General features: G+C 39.2%; 2 protein-coding genes across 3 annotated transcripts; both read right to left on the bottom strand.

Annotated features, from left to right (window-relative positions):
- Nucleotides 1–843: 843 nt before the first annotated feature.
- LOC131785254 (uncharacterized) lies at nt 844–9065 on the bottom strand. Its single transcript, XM_059102107.2, has 9 exons — nt 8027–9065; nt 5627–5798; nt 4677–4935; nt 3623–3850; nt 3086–3340; nt 2638–2823; nt 2317–2439; nt 1828–1959; nt 844–1543 (listed from the first exon to the last, which is right to left on the bottom strand). Exons 1-9 carry the CDS (start codon nt 8946–8948, stop codon nt 1352–1354), a joined length of 2469 nt encoding a protein of 822 aa, XP_058958090.1. The 5' UTR covers nt 8949–9065; the 3' UTR covers nt 844–1351.
- Nucleotides 9066–10008: 943 nt separating this feature from the next.
- Nucleotides 10009–21075, bottom strand: LOC131785193 (uncharacterized). 2 transcript variants are annotated; one of them, XM_059102041.2, is made up of 10 exons: nt 20907–21075; nt 18840–19739; nt 16712–16880; nt 16016–16274; nt 15390–15617; nt 14764–15018; nt 14086–14271; nt 12417–12542; nt 11642–11773; nt 10009–10960 (listed from the first exon to the last, which is right to left on the bottom strand). In XM_059102041.2, the coding sequence occupies exons 2-10, from the start codon at nt 19720–19722 to the stop codon at nt 10766–10768; spliced, it is 2433 nt and encodes an 810-aa protein (XP_058958024.2). In that variant the 5' UTR covers nt 19723–19739; nt 20907–21075; the 3' UTR covers nt 10009–10765. The 2 variants fall into 2 exon arrangements, with proteins under 2 accessions (XP_058958024.2, XP_058958023.2); XM_059102040.2 differs by having other exon boundaries at nt 18840–19856.
- Nucleotides 21076–21752: the final 677 nt, after the last annotated feature.

A 21752-nucleotide genomic window follows, 5' to 3' on the forward strand; every position in this document is an offset into this window, starting at 1 on the left:
TGGGTAATGCCTGATTTAATGCAAAAGACTTAACTTGAAACACTTCCGGGAAAATAAATGGTGAAAATGTTTGGATTCCCCATTACTTCGAATCATGGCTTTGGTGTTATCTGATGCAAGAAGTATAACAGGTTAACTATATACCTAAATAATAAAATAGGCTGTGGTTAGTCATCGTGGTAAATGACTCTTCAAAAGAAAAAAATATTATCGTTTGTCTCACAATGTGGTCACTTTGTACTTTTTCGAATCTACAATACTCTTTTTCGGAACTTTAAGATAACCTCAGGAGTAAATATCCTCCAGACTAAGTAAGTGCATGTACTCAACAGCCCCTTGCCCTCTTTCTTCTCTGATCAGACTTGAAGCGGCTAAATTAAAGAAAATGAAACTACTATATCACGTGAGACAACCTAACCTGTAGCTAGTATACTCACTCTAAAGCCTCGTGTCGTGCAAACAAAGTGCAAATATACATAAACTTCTTTATGCAGTACGATTTCTAACATTAGCAAGATTGTTTCAACGTTCAGCCATAACCACAGGGGAAAGTTTGTTTCTTTGGAAAATCACATACCACGGTAAAATCTTCAATTGAAAGTCAATTCTGCGTCTTAAGTGAATGCAAGTTGATAAGAAAACTTGTTTTCATTCATTTGTAAGGGGTAAGGGGCAAGTGTCACCTAGAGGAACTTGAGGTTTTGAGAGGGGGAACAGTTTCTCACAAGTGGATTTACTGTATGTTTGCGCTTTAATCGCATAACTTATTTTTAATGACACAACAAGGGGGATTAAGCTGGAGGGTTGGTGCAGGGGTTGGTACTTCATTAAAACAAAGGCAAATCAACAAATCTAAAACATAATATTCCTTTTCCTTTAACTATTTTGAAATGCAGATGATTAATTCATTTCGCCCTAATGGTTGGAGAATACGATAAAATTAAATTCTAATCAAGCCTATACAGACAAACTTTTGTTTTGCAAGTTCGCAAAATGTATCTAAACAATCGTGAAGATGCTACATCACCTAAAACTCGCTTGTTAAATTTACAAAAACGAGGAATCATTTCGATATAATGGGTAGTATAATAAATGCTACGGACAAGAAACGTCTCACGCTAAAGATAATTACAACTGAGGACTTAAGCCATGTTAAATGTGTTCAGGCTGGAGTTCACTCTTCACCATCACCGTCCACTACAATAAACGCACAGTTGTTCATGGTCATTCAAACTAAATCAACAGAATCTATTATGTAAACGTTTTAGTGATGCAGAGCTTACATTAAGGTGCGTGGCTTATTTAAATCACAAAAGCATCCTTCTGTCATTCTTTGTTGTTCACTTATACATTATATATGGTGCACAATGGGTTTCGGTATCTTTTCCCAGCGGCCTACTTTTGCCTTCTCCTTTTCCTCCTCTTTCTTTGGTGGTTTCAGGATGACATCACAGCCTGTTTTCTTTTTGTCCTTGACGCACGCCACATATTTTTTCACGTGATCAGATAGGTACGCTAGAGGAGAAGACCCCTGAGCAAGAACCTAGAGAAAAACCGTCAAAATCAGTGCAGCACCACAAACTGGCGTGGGAAACTTTTGGTAATTTTTGGCCATTGAAACCATCACATCGAAGCTGTTATTGCCAGAAATCTAAATTCGCTGAGTGAAAGACTCATTCATGTGCTGTCCCCTCGAAATTTCGCACTCGTACTTTCTTCTTTTCGCTCTAATTTCCAAGGAAAGTTCTTTTAGGGGCGATACTAAGTTCATTATGAACGTCTTTAAAGCAAACGTATTGTTAGACCAACTTACACAATTAGATTTACCTGATAGTGGAAGTCTCGCAAACTGAAATTGTCTCCCAATTCAGTTTTGGCATAATTTCTAGCGTTCTTGATCTGCAACTGACCAATCATGTAAGCGGTTGCTTGTCCTGGGTCGCTCTGATACCGAGTCACCTGAAAGTAGTCGACAGAAAGGAGACAACATGGGTAATGAACACAAGTTGTCATGGCAGAACGAGTCAGAATGATGTGTGTTTGATTGTTAAGACTTAAATCAACAAAGTTTTGCAGCCAATCATAAACTAAAGTTAAAGCCGAGGGTCACACGGTTCCAAACACAAATAAAGTAGTAAGAATCATAAGCTTTTGGTATTGGCGACCAGTCAAATATTTCTTTACTTCCTTAGCGGTTTACCATCTCTCAACTTCCTTTATGTTATTGCCTTGTACTACATATGTAGGAGTCTGGAGGAAGAAAGATTTTGGATTTCCTTAGCGCTAATAAACCAATGACCCCCTTCAATTTTTTACCTCTTTCTTTGCAAGGTCTGTATCGTCCCAAGCATATTTACTGAAGTATTCCAGGGCCTTATCCCGCGAGAATCCAACGTAATGCAAACCAGTGTCAACAATCAAACGAAGTGCTCGCCATACCTTGAGGCAGAATTAAAAGTGTAAAAGTTAAAATTAAACCTCTGCATTCGCCTTATGTATCCTCTGGCATGAACTATATGTAAAACAGTGGTGACACCACCAAGCTGTGAAGAACGCTGGACAGCGATCAAACCTTATCAAGCATACTATTTACCAGTTTCTTCGTGAAACAGTAGACCACATTGCGTCCAATCCTACCTGCCACTTCAGCATTCCAAACTTCTGCATAGGTTCTGTCTTATAAGTGTCTGTGTCCTGGGCTATTAGTGGGTTTTCAGCGTACAAAGCCCACCCTTCTGTAAACGCTGTGTAGTACGTGACACTATCAAGCCAACCAATAACACCGCCGCAAATGTCACGGAAGTGTTCCACGTTACCCTGAACCTGAGAAACAATTCATAGAAGCCGTTATGTATAGCCAAGAATTAATTAATCGACTCAGTGAAAGGTACAAAGCCGATAATAATGTATCAAATTAGTGTAGGGGTAAGTTTCTAAAGGAACAGTGTTGCTGCGTCGGTGGAGGAGCATAAAAAGATTAATTCGGTATTATCACCCGAGTCGATAGTGCAAATTGGCTAATGTAAAGAGTTTCTATGCCGAATTTTCAAGTGTCAGCCTTCAATCGCTCTGACGAAGGGCTAACCTGTGTATGATGTCCTGGCCTCGCCTCGTGTGCGTTCACGCTCCATTCAGAAAACCTGGGACCCAAATTTTCCAAGAAAAATGGAAGGTTGTACTTGGCGCTCCTTGTGCAGGCTGAACCCGCACTTCGATAGCTTTGAGCTCCACTGGACGGATTCAGATTGGGCTGCATATCAACCGGGCAGATGGGTGTAGTCGCATAGTCCCCAGTAAAGTGGAATAAGGGAATCGTCTTTGGTGACAGCAAACTCATCACCTACACCGGGTAAAACAAAAACTAATCGTTTTTACCTCTACCTGAAATTTCCTCAGAAAAACCACCAAAAATTAAATGAAGCAAACAAACAACAACAACAACAGTAAAAATACTCGAAAACTTATCACTGAAATAAGCATTTATTTTTGTTCAAACCTCGCATTAGGGAAGGATAAAATTGCGTAAAATAATTATCGCACGCTTTTCATGTGGAAGTCACCTGGCTTCCAAGACCTAGCAGATGGACTTAGTAATTTTACGTAACAAATTGGATGAACCCACCTTCCTAGATTCCGCCATCCACAGCTCTAGAGCAGCCCATCGCTTGGGACAATACTTTTTGGCTCCTTCAATATCGCTACATTTCTTGTGTGCCTCTTTATCAGACTCATTTTTAGGGATTGGTTCCGGATTGAAATAACTCTCAGATGAGTTTAGTTTTTTTCTGAACATCGCTACTGCTGTGTCACTATCGTTCATTCCGGTAACAAGTTTTGCAACATCGACAACCTGTAAATGATTCAGCAAAAGGTAACACAACCTGCAATTTTTTTTATAGGTAAGATTATCAAGTTGATTTTGATGCAGGTAGTTTCTCTTTGCAGTAGAAAACGGTTGGATATAAAAGACTGAAAGACGTTTATATACTGTTGCTTTTCCGACTCGATGAAATGCAGCTCAAAAGAACCTGGACTGGGGATGTTCAGTTCGGAAGCGGCACATCATGTTAACAGTCACTGAAAGTGTAGGGTGGGGCAGAGGGGCAGGAAAGCGTAGAGTTAACCACCTAACGTTTTTAGTAGCTTTTTACTAACAGATCAGTTGAAACAAGTCTTAAAGTTACGAAAATATTGACGATAAAGGGATTGAAAAGCGAGTAAAGGGGGTAAGTTTCTAAGGAAAGTGTGGTGCATCGGTGGGAGAGTATAACAGGGTAGTAGTATTACCAACTGCGTTGACAACGTAAATTGGCCATCGCAGAGAGTTTAAAAGCTGACATTTCGAGCGTCAGCCCTTCGTCATAGGGATGGATGAAGGGCTAACGCTAGAAACGTCAGCTTTTAAAATCTTTACGGAGGCCAATTTACGTTGCCAACGCAGTTGATAATGCTAAATTTCCCTGGATTGTAAAGTGTTTCTTTTGAGTTTGGTTTCTATTCCAAGGCAACCACCAAAAGTGACATGCGATAAGGCAAGCCAGGATCATCGGCTACTCCGGTCAACTTAAAGGCAATTAATTTAAAGTGATCTGAGGGAAATGCGCAAAGCCAAACCCTTATGCTTAGTGAACTAAACATAAGGGTTCTAAGACTTCTGAAACCGAAATGTTCCTTACCATAGGATAGAGAATAGCGAGCTGCCGTTTTCCAAGCTCATGAACTTCCATCGGAGTCATGTCATTTGTTGTGAAGTACGACATGATTTTGGAATAGGCGAACGATCCATTCAACTTTTCACCTGTGGGCAAGAGTGGGTCTGTGGGCTGGGACGTGTTCTCTTTGCCATCAAGCCAAACATACTTCAGCGGAAGACCAGCTAAACCGCTAGATACGTTGCTTGGAACGCAATGACGAAAGTGTTCATATTCAATGTACCTGAAAGTTGACATAATTAAACATCATCTCATCTAATTTAAAGGACAGAAGAAAAGTGCAGCAAAATTATTAGGAAAAAAAATCAGCAGCAAACAGAAAATTTAACTGATACTTCAAACCGCCACCCTTATTTGTTGTGGTTCTCCCTTTGGTTTTCTCAGGTGTAGTAAAATTGTAAACACCTCTATTTTTTTCAATTTTTCAAGCAAGAGATTCCCTAACAAATAGTAACTCTTCATTCCTTCTAAAGAGACCATATACCGAAGGCTCTTTACAATATGATTAATTTGAAGGGACAAAACAACCGGAGAAAGGATTGATTCTTGTCGCTAAATGATAACCCCTAATGGGCGTTAATTATAGAATTAACAAACGCTCGCGTTGTATAAACATATACATTTTTTTAGTTCCTTATTTTTAGTCTTAGTAATCATATCCCTCCTAAGCCAGCTTTGTATCTTCTTGGTTTAATAATCACATCTTAGTGTTTTTCTTTCTAACCACATTGATATTCGGTAGTCTTGCAAGTAACCTACGTAGCTTAAACGGGCACGAGTTGTGCAAACCGACAAGTGAGTAACGCGAGTTCCAGTCGAACGCCTGTCACTCAGATAATCTTACAAGTCGCAAAAATGACTTTAAAAAAATCGAAACATAGTTTCACAAAACACAGAAAGTTTTACTCTCATACCTTAACATCTGTTCAAGTGGCTCTCCCACATATGTCACCAGATATTCCTTTATACTATCGCTGACATTTTTTTCGCCGTGTGCCGCCTTCCAGGCTGTTTCAGTCTCTTCTGTGATGTTACTGTAGAAATCAGGATCCAGTATTGGTTTCACAAACCATGCTTTAAGCACGCCTGCAATGGTTAAACAAGTTTGTATGGAATCGTGAGAAAACTAGGGTTCCCAGGGAGGATACTGGGGGTGATTTCCGGTGAAATAGCAACGGATGAGACTTCTGTGCACAAGTTCTGATAAAGCATGTCCTCTCCAGCCTCAATCTCCGAGCAGGCTTTCGATTTCCTGTTTGACGCCAAGAAAACCAAAATGCCGAACGATTCTCACATTTGAGATTAGTACAGAAGCTGGAGTTCTCTCGCCTTTTTCGTTTCGTGATATTTAAATTATCACTATTTATAAAGTAAAAATTAATATTAATACTATCATTATTAAGTCAACATATCAAATGGTCATCGGATCAAAACCATTTGAGATAAATTCACTTCCAATTGCTTATCAATCGAAATAACCCGCATAGTTGATATGTGATAAATCTAAATCAAAATTGTTAATTTTACAGTAACAATTAGTGATTGATAAACAAAGTTAAACAGAACCAAATCACGACCGTAGAAACGTAATTATCTTTCCGCTGACCAGCTGATTGAATTTTAGACCTTTTCATTTTCATGGTCACTTTGATTCATATGTAAACCGTTTCTGAAGACAGTTGCGCAAGACTTGAAGTTGAATACATGCAATTCAATTTATTCCCCAAGCGCTCGCCTCATTGTAAATGTTTTCAATCGATTTGAAGTGAAATTTCATTGATATTAAAATGTTTTAAAAAACGGTGGCGACATTTCTTCTTCTTTTTTTTTTTTTGATTGCTGTTTTGACATCAAAGGTCATTCAATTACAAACATCTGTTTTATTTGAGTCGTCCATCTATCGAGAGTGTCTCGAAACATTTATTTTTTCGATCAGGTTTAAGGTTTGCTTGTAACAGAACGCCGCACTTCTAAATTAACTTTGAAAAATCACTGTTCCAAAGGGGCAATAATGAGCAACTGGCTCGAGCTTTCGCTTACTTTTATCGATAAATGAAGCGCTTCTAAGGTTTTGAGAGCACGAAAGATGGATGAAAGTTGCTCGAGACGAAGCTACAGAAATTCAAGCATCTCGAGTGCTCTCTAAGCTCTCCAAGTGTTTCATATCTCGATGATGGCACGGCTGACATATCAACCAATCGTTTGGAAACATTTTCAACGCCGTAATTTGAATGTTTTACCAAGCGAAACTGCTATGTTTTAATCCCTACACACGTATCAATAGATTGCGCAATGAAAAGTGGGGCAAGCTTGCACAACAGAATTTGATCACACGAATTTGAACGCGCGTAAGTAATAGGCTTTCTATTATCTCATGGCAAGTCAAGTACTGGCCGCTATCAGATAACTTGTCCACAAAACGAGATATTTATTCATGCCATGATCGCCTCGACCATACCTGCAGTGGAGAAGAGTATCCTAATTTTTAAAAATCGCTGGCTGATCTTAACTTTATTTGCGTGACCATGGAAAACGATAGAGATTTCATCCCCAAAGGGAATTTGCGCCGCTCAGTCGCTTACAGCTGTTAAGAACATCAGTATAAACGGATCACTCGTAGTAAAACATTCAGTTGTTAATTAATGACATCTTTCAGTCATCATTTCCTGACTTTAGCCTAAAAAATGAATAGGAGGGGGCATTGGGTTCTATTAGAAACCGCAAAAAGTGGGAAAAAAAATCATCCAAAACCGCAAAAAATTCGATCAAAACCAAAACCGCATGCAAAACCGTCCATACCGATAAATTTTGACATCCCAGTTATCAAAACCCCTTACGATCCGATACAGTCAGTGACAAGTGCAACTTACAGAGGTTTCGCGACTATTCGAGATCAGTGGAAGCGCATAATTGGCACTCACATTGAGGAAAAACCAGAACCGAAATGGGAAAAACTGTAAATCATATCGGATACCAAATCTCAGAATCCCATTATGTGTGTGTGGTTTTTTTTGTTTTTTTTTTCTACTGAAAACCGAAAACCAAATCCTAAAAAACGAAACACCGATCTAAAAAATAGCCAAAACCGCTAAACCGAGAATCCCGACGCTCCCCTCGAAGAAGGGTGTTTTGGTGAAGAACACAAACGGCCGTCTGTTAAATGCGAACCCTATATCAACGCCTGCCACATGTCTGAATTCAAGATTAAATTACTAGTGGTCTCTTCTAGTTTCTTGAGGTTGTGTCACATAGTTATGGATGAAAATATTGCGCAACGAAACTCGTTGAAAAGCTATCACTTCCTATCTCCTTACCTGTTGCGTTGTATCGTGAAACATTCAAATACTGTCTTTTGATTGTGTTAATACCAGCTTCACACTCTTCTATACTTCTGACCATTCCTTTCCGTACTCCCATCTTCATGTTCTCGATGTATTGCAAAATGCCTGCTTTGTGAGTTTTGAGCTTCTTTTCTATGAGCTCCACGTCGGATGCATTGTAAGGTTTGTGGTGCAGCCCTATGCCATTATGAACAGCATATCCATGGTAGCAGATTTCCTGCCAGCAAAACAAATTCGGTCCCAACATCCAGTCTCCTGCATAGTAATTTACGTCATAAGGTTGGCCGAATATATGCTGCAGATAGTGCTTCACCTGAGCTAGTGCTTTCCTTTCTCGGGGTTGTAACGCATCAGCAATGATTTTCGTATCGCTGATTTCCTTTAGCAATTCCAGGGCAGTGTCGGTTCGATTTTTAATCACAGACGGAGTAGGATCGTAGGCAACAAATTCTTGTCGGATCTCGCTCGGGGTTGCATCAGGGTTCCAATAAACCTCGTAGGGATGAAGTTTGTAGTATGTAGCTTTCACTCGACTTAGGAACTCGCCAAGCTCCACTCGCTGTGCCTCTTCAGAGAAATCACATTGACCTGAAGGAGCTTGGGTCGTTGTTGTAAGGGGTGTCTTTGTTGTTGTTGTTGCAATGGTTGCCTCTGTTGGGGGTGCAGTGGTTTCCTCGGTCTGTCCTTGTTTATCAGTGGATGAATTGCCTGCAGATTTCTCGGTCTCATTCTTGTCGGCTGTTGCAACTGCAATCAGCACGATTCCCACGATGAACAGGATGACACCTATACAAAAAATTGCCATTGTGATCATTCTCTCTTTCGATCGCCCTCCTGAAACCTTTATTTCCGAATCTGGAATGACCATCTTTTCGGAGCTTTTGGAAAACTCCATGATTAATCAGCTAGGACGCTACTACGAGCTCTGACCACAAGATGCTTCGAAACCTTTCTGCGCCTTGTACGACCTGTCACAGGTCCTCCCCACAAGTCTGATATATACCCCCTAAGAGCGATAGCGACTTGATAGGGCTAGAGAAACATATACTACAATAACAAATGGAGTAGCTTAATCTGGGCATGACTCACACCCACAGGTCAAATTACGTCTGATTGTAAAAAACAAAGTACTTTTAAGTCGAGGTGATAGGCCTTCCTACAACTTTACATATGACTCAGGAACAGCAAGGCGAACATTTTTTTTTTCTTTTTCAATCAAGGACTAAAGAGGTTTGGACGCAAGGTGTGGCAAGGAAAGCAGAAAAAAGGGGACGGAAAAATATGAAATAATTACAACCATACGCGCTCTCTTTCCTAATGTAGTCTGTTAGTTATTCACAAATCCGTAGAACTAGTCATTGTCATTATTTTTTGTTTACAATGTGAACAAAGAATGAGCTCGCAAGTTGTCATTTTGACGCAGTAATATTTGTGTGTGAGGCGATAACGATCGATGTGATTGGCTCCTGTCAATACCGTCACTTTGTGTTACGTGTTATATTAATAATGAAGGTAATTGTTAATGGACAAACTCCAAACAGGGATCGTCAAAGATTCAAAGCCGGTTCTAATGAACAACTTTGCTCGAGCAGAGACTGCGCAATATTATGCTGTGGCTTAATTTCGCAGACGCTGATCACCGAATACGCTTATCGCAAAGGAGGTTTGCGTTTTAAGTCTAAGAAATGTTAGGCGGCTCTCTTCAAATGAAAAGATACCAAGTATGACAAGTTTGACCTTCGTCAAAAAAAAGAAAAAAACATTTCAAAGCTACAAAGGATGTAAAAACAAATTGTACACCAACTTCAATCTACAATGATGAACATGGAGTGGAAAAATGAGACGCACCTTTTAGGGATTAAAAATCCACAAAACAATTGTGTTCGTGTGTGCTTGAACACGCGTCACGTCACCTATAAAATATAACCCAACCAGTCCTTGGGGGTAACTAGCGATGTTCCTCAGCTTTTCCGACTTTATTTCCAACACAATGTCAGTCTTTGTACAAAAAATGATGCAAAGTGGGGATGGGAACCTTTTAAGTACTCTCTGGTACGACTTGCAAAATTATGAGCACATTTTCGCGTCAGACTTATATGAGCCCATATATTTACCCACGGAGAAGCATGTAATAATGTGAGGGATTCGGTTTTCAAATCTGATTAAAGGAATCTTATTATATTGTAAGATTAATTTTTTTTCCATAAAACGATTTATAAAATGCATTATTGCATACGACTCGCTGTTGTATGGTCAAGGGCAAAATGTATTTTTACAACAAATTAATTAATACTAATGTGCCTTACCGCGGATCTAGTGTTCTCCAAATGCGGGCACATTTGGAAACTCAATATTTCGGTTGTAGGATCTCAAACACTTTCTTAAAAGGTTCAGACACCTCAGAAATGTCAAGTATCCCTATAAACATTCTGTAAGCGGCTGCAGTTGACCCAATACGAGACAACTAAGGATAAACGTCGAATCTTACACAAGGAACCAATATGTTATGAAATTGCAACATCTCTATAAAATCAGAGTAAAAGACCGTGATTTTGACAGAAAACGTATGCTTTAAATATCAGGACGTCATGATTTCAATCTACTTCGATAAATACACAAAACATAAAATCCGGAGGGGATGTAAACTTATGTAAATGAAAAATTTCATAATTCGCTGATATTAAAGCATCTTTGTTGTGAATATTAAATTGTTTATAAGTAGTGTTGATGTGGTCGTGGTATGACTGGCCAGCGGCTACCCTTTACTCGTCGCTTTGCAACAGAAGCCTTCTTTGGCGCATTAAGGATGACGGCACACCCTTCCTTTGCATTGTCTTGCACACAATCAACGTACCTCTCGATGTGGTCCTTGAGGTAAGCGAGTGGTGAGGACCCTTGTGCTAGAACCTAAAAAATAGGAAAAGCGAGGATGCCATACAATTCTCTGGGTGTGATTGGAAAATTTTGATATTGGATCAACTAATAATCCCCTAATTGATATGTTTGTTTATTCTCATCACTTATCAGCTTGATATTCTATCGATGTTGTAAGGAGAAATTCAGTCTTGGTCGCTCATGGGAGTTAAATGCTTAACGTTTGTGGGCGAGAAAATATTTAATGACGCATTTTCCATTTCTTCTCCGTATGAGGTTTTAACCCTTAAAATCTCCTTTCTGGCATTTATACATCTCGGGGTAAGTGAGTCAAAAGAAACTGGTATAACATTAAGATAAGAACTTCCAGATGATGAATTGTTCGACTCCGATCACCTGTTATTGGAATCATGTACTATCACTGAGAAAAGGAGTAACTATACATCTGAGGACCAATTTTCAAAGAGAGAAAACAACATTTCCTGTACATTTAACATATTAACATAGTTAAAAAGCGAAGTTCACGAATGAATGACATCTTTCAGTAAAAGATATATGTATATGTTATTCACGAGCCGGAAGGTCCGTATAGGGAAAAACTGTGCGTAAGGTCTCGGATACCGCCCGAAGCGGTAGGATTTGTGGAATACTGCCCGCTCACGCATTGAGAAAAAAGTAACTACATACATGCAAGACACTCAAATCAATCTTCACCTGGTAATGAAAATCGCGTAAAGAGAAATTTCCCTGCAACTTTTCTTTAGCAAAGTCTCTGGAACTTTTAATATCAAGCTGACCGATCATGTAAGCCGTGGCTTGTCCGGGGTCGCTCTGGTACCGAGTCACCTGCGGGAAAAAACAAAGAAAGAAAAGCAATTATTCTGAAAGAAAATGAATATTCCCCAGCCTCTGTTAAAAAGTGTTTCCTTTTTTACCCTATGCGGCTGTTTTTATAAAGTTACCATAATCAAATGACTATTTTGCTTTTAAGTGGCTTTGAAGAAGCGATAACATTTCCTCGAAGTGGCTACTCGTGAAATGCGATAACCACGACTCAGTACTTTAATTCCATGTTTTCATACCCGCTCCGAACCCTACTTCTAAAGACCACGCACGTGCTTTTTTAAACATGTGCGCAAGCAATGAAGAGTTAAGACTGTAGCGCTCTTCAGTAGCCTCCCTCCCTTTGCTAAATAGCTTACGTGTAGCCGTAACCACCCCCTAAAAGGTGAAACCGAAGCGGGGCAACTTCCGTTTCACCTTGGAGGGAGGGAGAGGGTCCGGGTCCGTAAGCTATTTGCCAAACCAATGAATCGTAATGGTTATAGAACCTATAGAGACACTTGCTTAGCAACAAAACGTCCTTCGGAGGACTCGAATAAATAGACAAATATTGGTGAAAAATATCAACAATACCTCAGGAGGATTGAAGACCAGATTCGAGAAAAATCGAGCTTACTTCTTGCTTAGTGCGATGAAAAAAACTCACCTCCTTTTGCGCCAAGTCCGTGTTATCCCAAGCAAATTTGTCGAAATACCAAAGTGCGTCTTCTCTGGTAAAGTTAGGGTAATAGTGGAGTCCGGTGTCCACGATTAATCGCAAGGCCCGCCAAATCTGGTTGAAGACAACATGTGAAAAACAAAGTGCAAGAAAAAAAGGTAGACAGAAAACGATGATTTGGTTTGTATTTGATTGGCTAGAAGGGTGACGTGAGTTTTTAATACCAATCATATCCCAGCAGGGTTTGAGCCAGGCCGCGCCATTGCGCCAATCCCGCAATAAAATTTAAAATGTCCCGTCCAAAAATGATTCAGGGGTCAATTTGTCCCCTAAAAAAGCGAGCGATTTTGCGACAAATTTTACTGAAGTATTTGTGCCCAAAAAAAGAATTGCAAGAGTTGAAATTCAACATAAATTCGACTATAAACGGCACAATTTTTCAATAAACAATTTGGTTTTAGCCGCAGAATTAATACGCTAACAGCAATTTTTGTGAAAGATAAGAGAAACAAGATTTAGATGTTTGTTTTGTCTCATTTTGACAACATCGGAAACTGACCAATCAGAAGCAGTCATTCCCACGGCTTGTGTAAACATTGCAACACAATCTGACAGAAATCGGCTGAGTAAAGCGTTGTTTTTTTAAACTACAAAATTGTGATTCTAAATAAAAGACTTTTAGACTTATCCTGACTCTTCTTCTCCCAAAACCACTTTAGTAGTGTTTCATCCAATTCTGGATACTTTGACAAAATGTTCAAAATTTCGGCTTTTTCCCCCGAAATTGTTGTGAGAGAGGCTTCAGTGCCCAAAACAGGATTTAAAATGCATTGAGAAACAGACTAAAAGCCAACAGGTTAGATGTACTTATGACCATAGACATCGAGGGGCCACCTTCTGTGGACTTTGATTTTTCATTAGCCCTTGAAGAGTGGGCTATAAAGAACAGGAGAATTTTGAAATCGTGAAATACTGTTATTATACACGTACATGTAAGATGTTAATTAACTAAGAAGGATCTGCAATGAAATGTGGAAGCAAGAACAAATATGATATTGTTAAAATGATAATGGCACAACAGAGTTGTTGGTCTTGTTCTTTTACAAATAGTCACTTTCTTAATTATTTTAGTGGCCATGATCAGCTGCTGGTTGTAAGAGAATCATACAGTTAAGAGTTTACAGAGAAAGATAAAAAGAAGCATGCCACCTTACAATGTAACTTGTTGCTATTTCATTAAATGTTTAAAATTTTAGTTCAGTGTGAAATTTTCCCTATGCTTAAGCGACCCTCAGAAATGGAAAATGTCCCCCCAAAAATAAGCTAAAGGGACAAATTGACCCTAAATAGTCAAATCCTAGCTCAAACCCTGTCCCAGGACGGAGAACTTAAAAGAAAACTGCTCCATACCATACATACAGGCTGTAGTCTATGTTAATTGAGTGATATGAAATGAGTCTGAGATTCTCTTGCAAGGTTTAAGAGCCTGAAAAAGAATGTCATAATAAAAACAGTGATGCTGAGCAGTCCAGGTCGGTGAAGGGAGAGACACCTCAATTCTTTTTCTCATCCATTTCACTTCCCTATTGCTTTCTTTCGTATGAGGTAAAGACAAGTGAAACAAGACTTAACACTTCCATCAGCAGCACAAGCATACCTGCCACTTTAACATGCCAAACTTCTGCATAGGCTCATTATCATATGTGTCTGTGTCCTCAGCTATAAGCGGATTCTCAGCATACAGTGCCCAGCCCTCTGTGAAGGCTGTGTAATATGTCTCTGTGTCTAGCCAAGTGAGGGCATCACTACAGCCATCTTGAAAATGCTCAATAGTTCCCTGAACCTAAAAGATAATGAAAAAAAAATCAACAAATATGGAGGAAAAAAGTTTCACATTACCATCTTCCTAAAGTAGGTGCCTCAGATTCACGGATTGACATCTCACAGGGGTAGGAAGAGTACCAAAATTAAGTAATAAAACTTTTTTACATGCATATGTACAAGTAAAGTGGCTGTCAGTGAATCATGACATCCTGTGTAATTACAAGTCACTGTAAGAACAGTCAAATTGGAACGAGTTTGCTTTTTTTGAATAAAAAGATGGAGTAATCAGCACTTGGAAGGAAAAGGGGCTGGAAGGGGTTTTAATCCAATAACTTTAGGCAAAAGCTATCCTTCTGACCACACAATCTTCTTGAAATAAGCTCCCACAATCCTGAAAAAACTCAATGGCCTGATCTTATTTTTCAGAACCAAACAGAACTTCTAATTCAAAATTCCTTCACTTAATTGATATCCTGCCTTGTTACTGGAAAAAATTATCTGCATTCCTGACCTGTGTATGATGTCCAGGCCTTGCCTCATGAGCATTCACACTCCATTCAGAGAACCTTGGGCCCAGATTTTCCAAGAAAAATGGAATATTGTAGATGGCATTCCTTGAACACTGCGGGTCACTATTTTCATAACTTTGTGCTCCACTAGATGGGTTGAGGTCGGGTAGGAGGTCCACAGGGCAGTTGGGTGTGGTATGTTTAGGACCAGTAAAGTAGAACATATCCACAGTTTTTGGATCCAGCATGCTCATTACCTAACACAGGAAGTTAAATAATTGATTTTTTGTCTTTTCCACAAAGGAACCTTTGTTCACAATGTTGACCCTTAGACAGTCATGTAAGACATTAATACTTGTAGCTCCACTGTAGCACAGGGAAGGAGGTTGGTAAGTGGGTGGATGAATGGGAACCTCCCATCCCATTGGGTGCTACACATTGAACCATCAAACCTTTTAGGCGTAGTCCAAGATGGCTATCGTCTTTGTTTCCAACTCATGTTCAACTCTTCAACCCTCCCCAGAAATGACATCTTATGAGTGATTGGTGTCTACAGATCCAATGACGCACTCAAAGGTTGAGTCATTCAAGTCCCCTCTTCACATAAACATTTTCAAAATTTACCAACCCTTCTGGCTTCCTTGAACCATAACTGCATCGCAGCCCACCGTTTAGGGCAATACTTTTCTGCACCAGTAAGACTGCTGCATCTTTTATGTGCCTCTTTGTTTGACTCATTTGCTGGAATTGGTGCATCATTAAAAAAGCTTTCAGTGGAGTTAAGCCTCTCTCTGAAGAGTTTCACAGCCAAATCACTATCATTTGTACCTGTCATTTCTTTGGCTATTTCTACCATCTGGAAAATAACAAAAAACATTTGCATTCAAGGCATGGAAAATGAATAGTTTCAGGATATCATCAAATACCTGTCTCAGACAGATCTTGACTCCTTTTGTTTTAAAAGTTTGTGCTTTTTCTGAGACAGATGCACTTAGTAAAAGCACACTACAATGACAAAGATCACATTCAAGCTTAAAAGTTCATATGAAATAGTACAGACAAAAAAAGCCATGCTAAATGAATTAAATTTGACAAAACATCACAAGTGACCCAAAATTGATGGTTGCAGATTGCTCTGCATGCCCTCTTTCCTCTCTCAATTTTTCTAATAATTCTTACATTTCCATGACTGTCATAAAAGCACAAAAATAACACATGAAGATTCAATTTGAAAATCAAAAGGGCTGTACTCACCAATGGATACAGTTTCTCTAATTGCTTTATTCCCAGGTCATGAACATCAGATGCATTCATATTATTAGTGGTGAAGTATGGCATGATTAGGCTGTATGCCTTGGGACCATTCAGACTTTCACCGGTTGGCAAAGTTGCATTTGTTGGCTCGTTCTTGTCTTCTACACCATCATACCAAACATGACTCAGCGGCAGTCTTCCTAATCCACTCGAAACATTACTTGGTACACAATGGTGAATGTATTCATTTTCTAAATACCTGAGAGATAAGATAAGAGATATTTTGAAAACCAAAAGATGATATTGAATGTTTGCCTGTCACAGCAGATTCAATCATGCCAATTTGATAAATTGTTTAGAGTCAAGAAGCCCACACTATTGGAATCTGTGTGCTTACCTTCCTACTTATGTGGCCCTTGCTTAAATCGAAAACCTGGTGTGAAATGTGGGCCAAGTTTTCATGTTACTGTTTCTCACCCTTACTCTAAGATTTGCCAATAAAAACTCTCTCTACAAAAATTATCACTCCAAAATTCATACTTGGAACAGAAGCAGTGTACAAAAAGCTGCCCCTGTAGATAGGCCTTTATGGATATCCATTTACAATTTTATGTACCTGAGTTCCCTTATATCAATCAGAGGCCCCCTTACCAAACCCACAAAGCCTACTCCATAAAGATCATACAATAAAAGTACCAGATAAGCTGATGCAGGGGTTTTCCAAGATAAGTCAATAGATAGTCTTTAATTGTTTCATTAATATTCTTGCCATGCTCTTTCTTCCAAGCCTGGTCAACTTTCACAGGTATTAAGCTGTAGAACTCAGGATGAATGGCAGGTTCAACAAACCACTCTTTCCAAATACCTAAGAAGGCAAGCATTTCTGTGAGTATAGGTGGGCCTTGCAGAGATTTAAGTTCACAATAAACTTTTCCTCATCCTCAGCACTCTAAATACCATACTGAACAAACAAAAGAGATATCGGATTTACAAATTTTAGTTAGAATTATTGTTTTACCCTTCAACTCCCAAGATCTCACTGTTAATTCTCCCCTCTAGGGCCTTCACATTTCTTTGTAAATAAGTTAGGAGAATTTGGTGTTAGATCAAAATAACATCTTCTACCTGATAAGTTTGAGTATTCTCATTACCTGTTTGTTGGACAATGTGTGCATATTATTGGGAGAAGTTACTTGTTAATCACTTCTGGGAGTCAGAGGGTTAAGGCCTCATTTCTACTTCAATCCTCGTATTTACAAAATGCTAATAAAGGACAAAATCCAAATGTTACACTCTGATGATCCCTCACAGGTCTTCAACAGGTGTGGGAAATATAGACACAAATATGGAATATTTGTCTGACTTTTTTTTTTAACATCAAGATTTGCTCATCCTTAATTAAAAGTAAAAATCAGCTAGTTAATAACTAAATTACAAATGATAAGGAAATTTGCCAGTTGTAATGAGAGCTACTCATATAATTACTGCCAGATGCAATGACAGGGGGCATATATTGACAAATTTTAGACTTGTCAATGGTTGAAGAATTCTGGGCAAGATTTCTGTATAACCCCAAACATGTCTTTCATTATGCATAGTCAGTCCTTTCATAAAAGCAAACGCTGGTAAAATAACAGACTACCTTGGGGACTAAGGCTTTGTTTTAGGATCGCTTTCATTTTCTGACCTACATACCGCACCTTTGTAATTTTCTTTTACGCTGTGGGTGTTTCATAGACGAATTCTTTCAATAAAAACAATTATTAGGTTACAAAGAGGAAATGTTGTAAGGCAATAGTTCGTTTAGCCTGAAGTACTAAGACTTGGTCTTATCATTCATCACCTCCATTTAATTTCCACATAACAATCTAAATGTCGTTAATGGTGTGTGAGCTTTCAGGGGGCATTCAAGCGTACGGATGATCCGAGGTTGTTCTAAGGCAAGGATTATCATAGCAAGCGATGCTTAATCAACCTCCACGCATACCGAACAGCTTAACTCTACATGCCATATCTGACCTGAAGCCAAACTCAAACAATCTTGGGAGAACAGATGTTATGGATCAAGCAATCCAGCTCGTCAAGATAGTTAATTACACGAAAGCGACTATCAAAATCAAATGGCAAAATTTTGACCTTTGATTTGCGATCCATTCCATACTCGCGTGACAAATCGACGTGTGGTCTATAACTTTTAATTTCCTGATCATTGCGATCAATCTATATTCATCTAACTAGGAAAAACTTGAATAAACGTTCATTTGGTAACTTCTAATTTTCAGAACAAGTCATTTGAGTGAAAATCAAGTGTTGACTTTTGCCTCTTAGGGTAGACGTGCCATCGTGACCCAGCAACAAGAGTATACATTTCTTAAAATTGCGAGTCGTGCAACAAGATGGACAAAGTATTGAGCAAGCCACCTTTGGAACATCGATAATTCAAGCTTTGTCGCAACCTCTCAGTTCAAACGAATTGTGTAATCGACCATTTAATTATAGCTGAGTTATACCATTTGTTTACAATACTCAGCATAATTTCTTTGTGTGCAAATGCAAATTTGTTCTTTTGATGATCAATAAAGCGAACACAGCTATGAATGGAAAGTTTGTATTAGTGGCTGAGAGAGTATTACGATTTCAACTTAACGCGAAACAATGCAATACTTATTACTTATATTGACGATTTTGGCAATATCGTGAAATACGTGAGTCGTTTCGTGAAGTTAATGAAACAACATTTTCACACGCCAACATGAAATTTGATACTGATGCGCAAATTAAATGTTTGTAAAATTGCAATCTTACATGTCAATAAATTCCTTACCTGTCTCATTGTAGAGGGACACATTCAAATATTTCCTTTTCAGTGAATCTGTGCCGGCGACGCATTCCTCCCTGCTTCGAATCATGCCTTTCCGAACTCCCATTTTCATGTTGTCGATGTACTGCAAAATTCCTCTCTGGTGCGTCGCTAGCTTAGATCTGATAAGTTTCACGTCTGCCTCGTTGGTGGGTCTATGGTGAATTATGGCGTTGTAAAAGTCGTACCCGTGATAGCAAATAGGTTGCCAGCAGAATAAATTCGGTCCCATCATCCAATCCCCGGCGTAATAGTTTACATCATATGGTTGACCGAACGTGTGTTGAAGGTAGTGCTTCACTTGCGCCAAGGATTTCCTTTCTCTTGGCAACAAGGCGTTCATTTTGACATGCTCGGTTTTGCGCGTAATTTCTTCAAGCAAAGCCCAAGACACATCGGTGCGATTTTTGATCACAGATGGAGTCGGATCGTACGCCTCATAGTCTCTTTTGATCCTCTCGGAACCTGCTAACAAATCTGTATTCATGTCTGGATGGAACGGAATACTAAACGGATGCAACTGAAAGTATGTTGATTTCACTTTCTTCAAAAATTCATCGAGGCCAACTCTCTGGGCTTCCACTGAAAATTCGCATCGCTTAGGTATTTGCTGAGTGGGTTGCCCTGTTGTAGGCACCTCAGGTCCCTTTCCACTGCATTCCCGGTTCGCAAAATGTGCCAGCGCGAGTAGAATGACTCCGATTATGATGAGACAAACTCCCAATGCAATGAGCCCAAAAATCACCAGCTTTCCTCCAGAAAGCCAAGATCTTTCATGCTGGTACCTTACTTTCAGGTCCACCTCGTCCATGAGCATGCCGTTGCTATCCTCTGCCTTCTCAGCCATAGTTTACGCTTGTGCGCCTAAAGATAATTGTTCAAGCAATAAAAACAATCGAAGGTCAACAGTTGGTAATGAATGACAGGCGCGGCCGAGGTGGCTTGGGGCAACACGGGTCAGCACATTCGATGAAAGGTAAACTGAAAAATAAATTTAAAGCAAATGGAGAATGAATAAAAGTGAATTTAACTCAGAAACCGTTAGCCTTAAGCTTTTAAAGTCCAAAAGCGACCCTATTTGCAGCTCTGTGTAGATTTATTTTAGACGCGTGCAGTTGACGTGTGCTCTCCCTAGAGGATTGCCCTCTGCCAATCAAGCGGGATTTATATATATTATTGTCCTTTAATCTCGTACATTAAAAATAGAAGAAAAAAATCTGACGTATCTGGAAGCATATCAAGAGTCCCTGAAAGAAGTTCCAGGTGAAATTCAATATCAATGTTCCTTGGATGTTTATAACAATAATAATTATAATAATAATAGTTTATAATAACATTTTTTTTTTTCCATTCTTAGGTTTTTTTTTGGATACATCAATATTTTCTTGACGGATTTAAGAAAATGTCTTTGCCGTAGCAAAAAGGAAAGTCATCATAAAAACCAGTTAAAGTTAACAGAATATTTAAAATATATGTAATCGGACTTTTGACCCGTCAAGTTAATGCATCAGCCGAAAAGCTGCGGTCCTCAATCGTTGAATTTGGTATCAATTTGTTGATTTTGACATAAATATTCATTCTTGAATTTTGCTACAAAATGGCGACCATAAACGGCTAGTTACATGTACCTCTCTCAACGACCTCTGATGCAAGGTTGTGGTGGGGTGTATTCCGAATGGGGTGATTCACTAGGAAAAAGGGATTCTTTGCCAAGTGAGAATTTCAAGAATACCCGCTTTAAAGATATTTCTCCTGTCCAAAGAAATAAGGCGAAGAAGGCGCTTCTTCTCCACTAATTGAAGGGAATATTTCACATAAGCTATCCATTTGTGCCTACACTCAAGGTCTAACTCGGCGAAGGCGACAAATTCAGCTTAAGGTGTGCGTGAAAGCTATTACAATAGTGTATTTACAAGTGAAAACTATGCATGCTATGCATTCAGCCATGACGATTAAATCGTTTTGGCTTCGTTTCATCTCTAGCGTCTTCGAAACCAAGCTTTTCTAGGCTGATCATAGCTATAACGCTACCTGCAAGGTGCCAATCTTCGATTTCCTACATCAGCTCGTCGATGAGAGACCGTTATCGTCAACCTTCATCTGTTTTTTAACCGACGCCAAGAGAAGAAGCTCTATTTCCTACTACTATTTTTGGTGATTCCTCTGATCTTGCCGTGAGGCCGCAAATACTCAAAGGACTAGAAATCAATTATGATATTAGCTACAGCTGCAGTTTGTGGGGCCGAAACAAGCAGGAGATCGCTTGTCAAAGAAACAGAGCCGTGCTGAGTGTCAATCAACCGTCATTATAAAACTTTTAACAAGCTGAATTAGTGATTTGAGGCTCAGCCCGGATATTCCTATCAAAGGAACTCGTTGAGGTAATCTAGAATATTTAGTTTAAGTAAAGAGGGAACGTTTCTTGAGAAACTGTGTTACTGCGTCGGCGATTAGCAGGGGTATGATGGTTTTATCGATGGCCACCGGAAAGAGACTCTAGAGCTGACGTTTCAACCGTTAGCCCTTTCGTCTGAGCAAATCTGAAGGGCTAACGAACGAAACACTGCCTTTAGAAACTTTCTTTAATATAAATGGTCATGCTTAAATCAAGAAGATCACTATGGAAGCCGCACTGTCAATCTTCGGTAACAACGTCGGAAGATGCATGTTTGGCTCATTTCGCTCGACTTTTGTTTTGGGAAACATGAAATGTATCTTGTTGAAATAATCCAATTTCATTTCTCGTTTCTCGAAACAAATAAACTACGTTTGTTCGGTGTGGACAAAAATATTAGACCGATCGAAAAGTCGCATGCGTGTCAGCGTGTTGTTTACTATCCGAACAAGAGAGGAAAAGAGAATGAAGAAAAATTGAAT

The sequence above is a fragment of the Pocillopora verrucosa genome, chromosome 4 (genome assembly GCF_036669915.1).
Source record: "Pocillopora verrucosa isolate sample1 chromosome 4, ASM3666991v2, whole genome shotgun sequence".
NCBI lineage: Eukaryota > Metazoa > Cnidaria > Anthozoa > Scleractinia > Pocilloporidae > Pocillopora > Pocillopora verrucosa.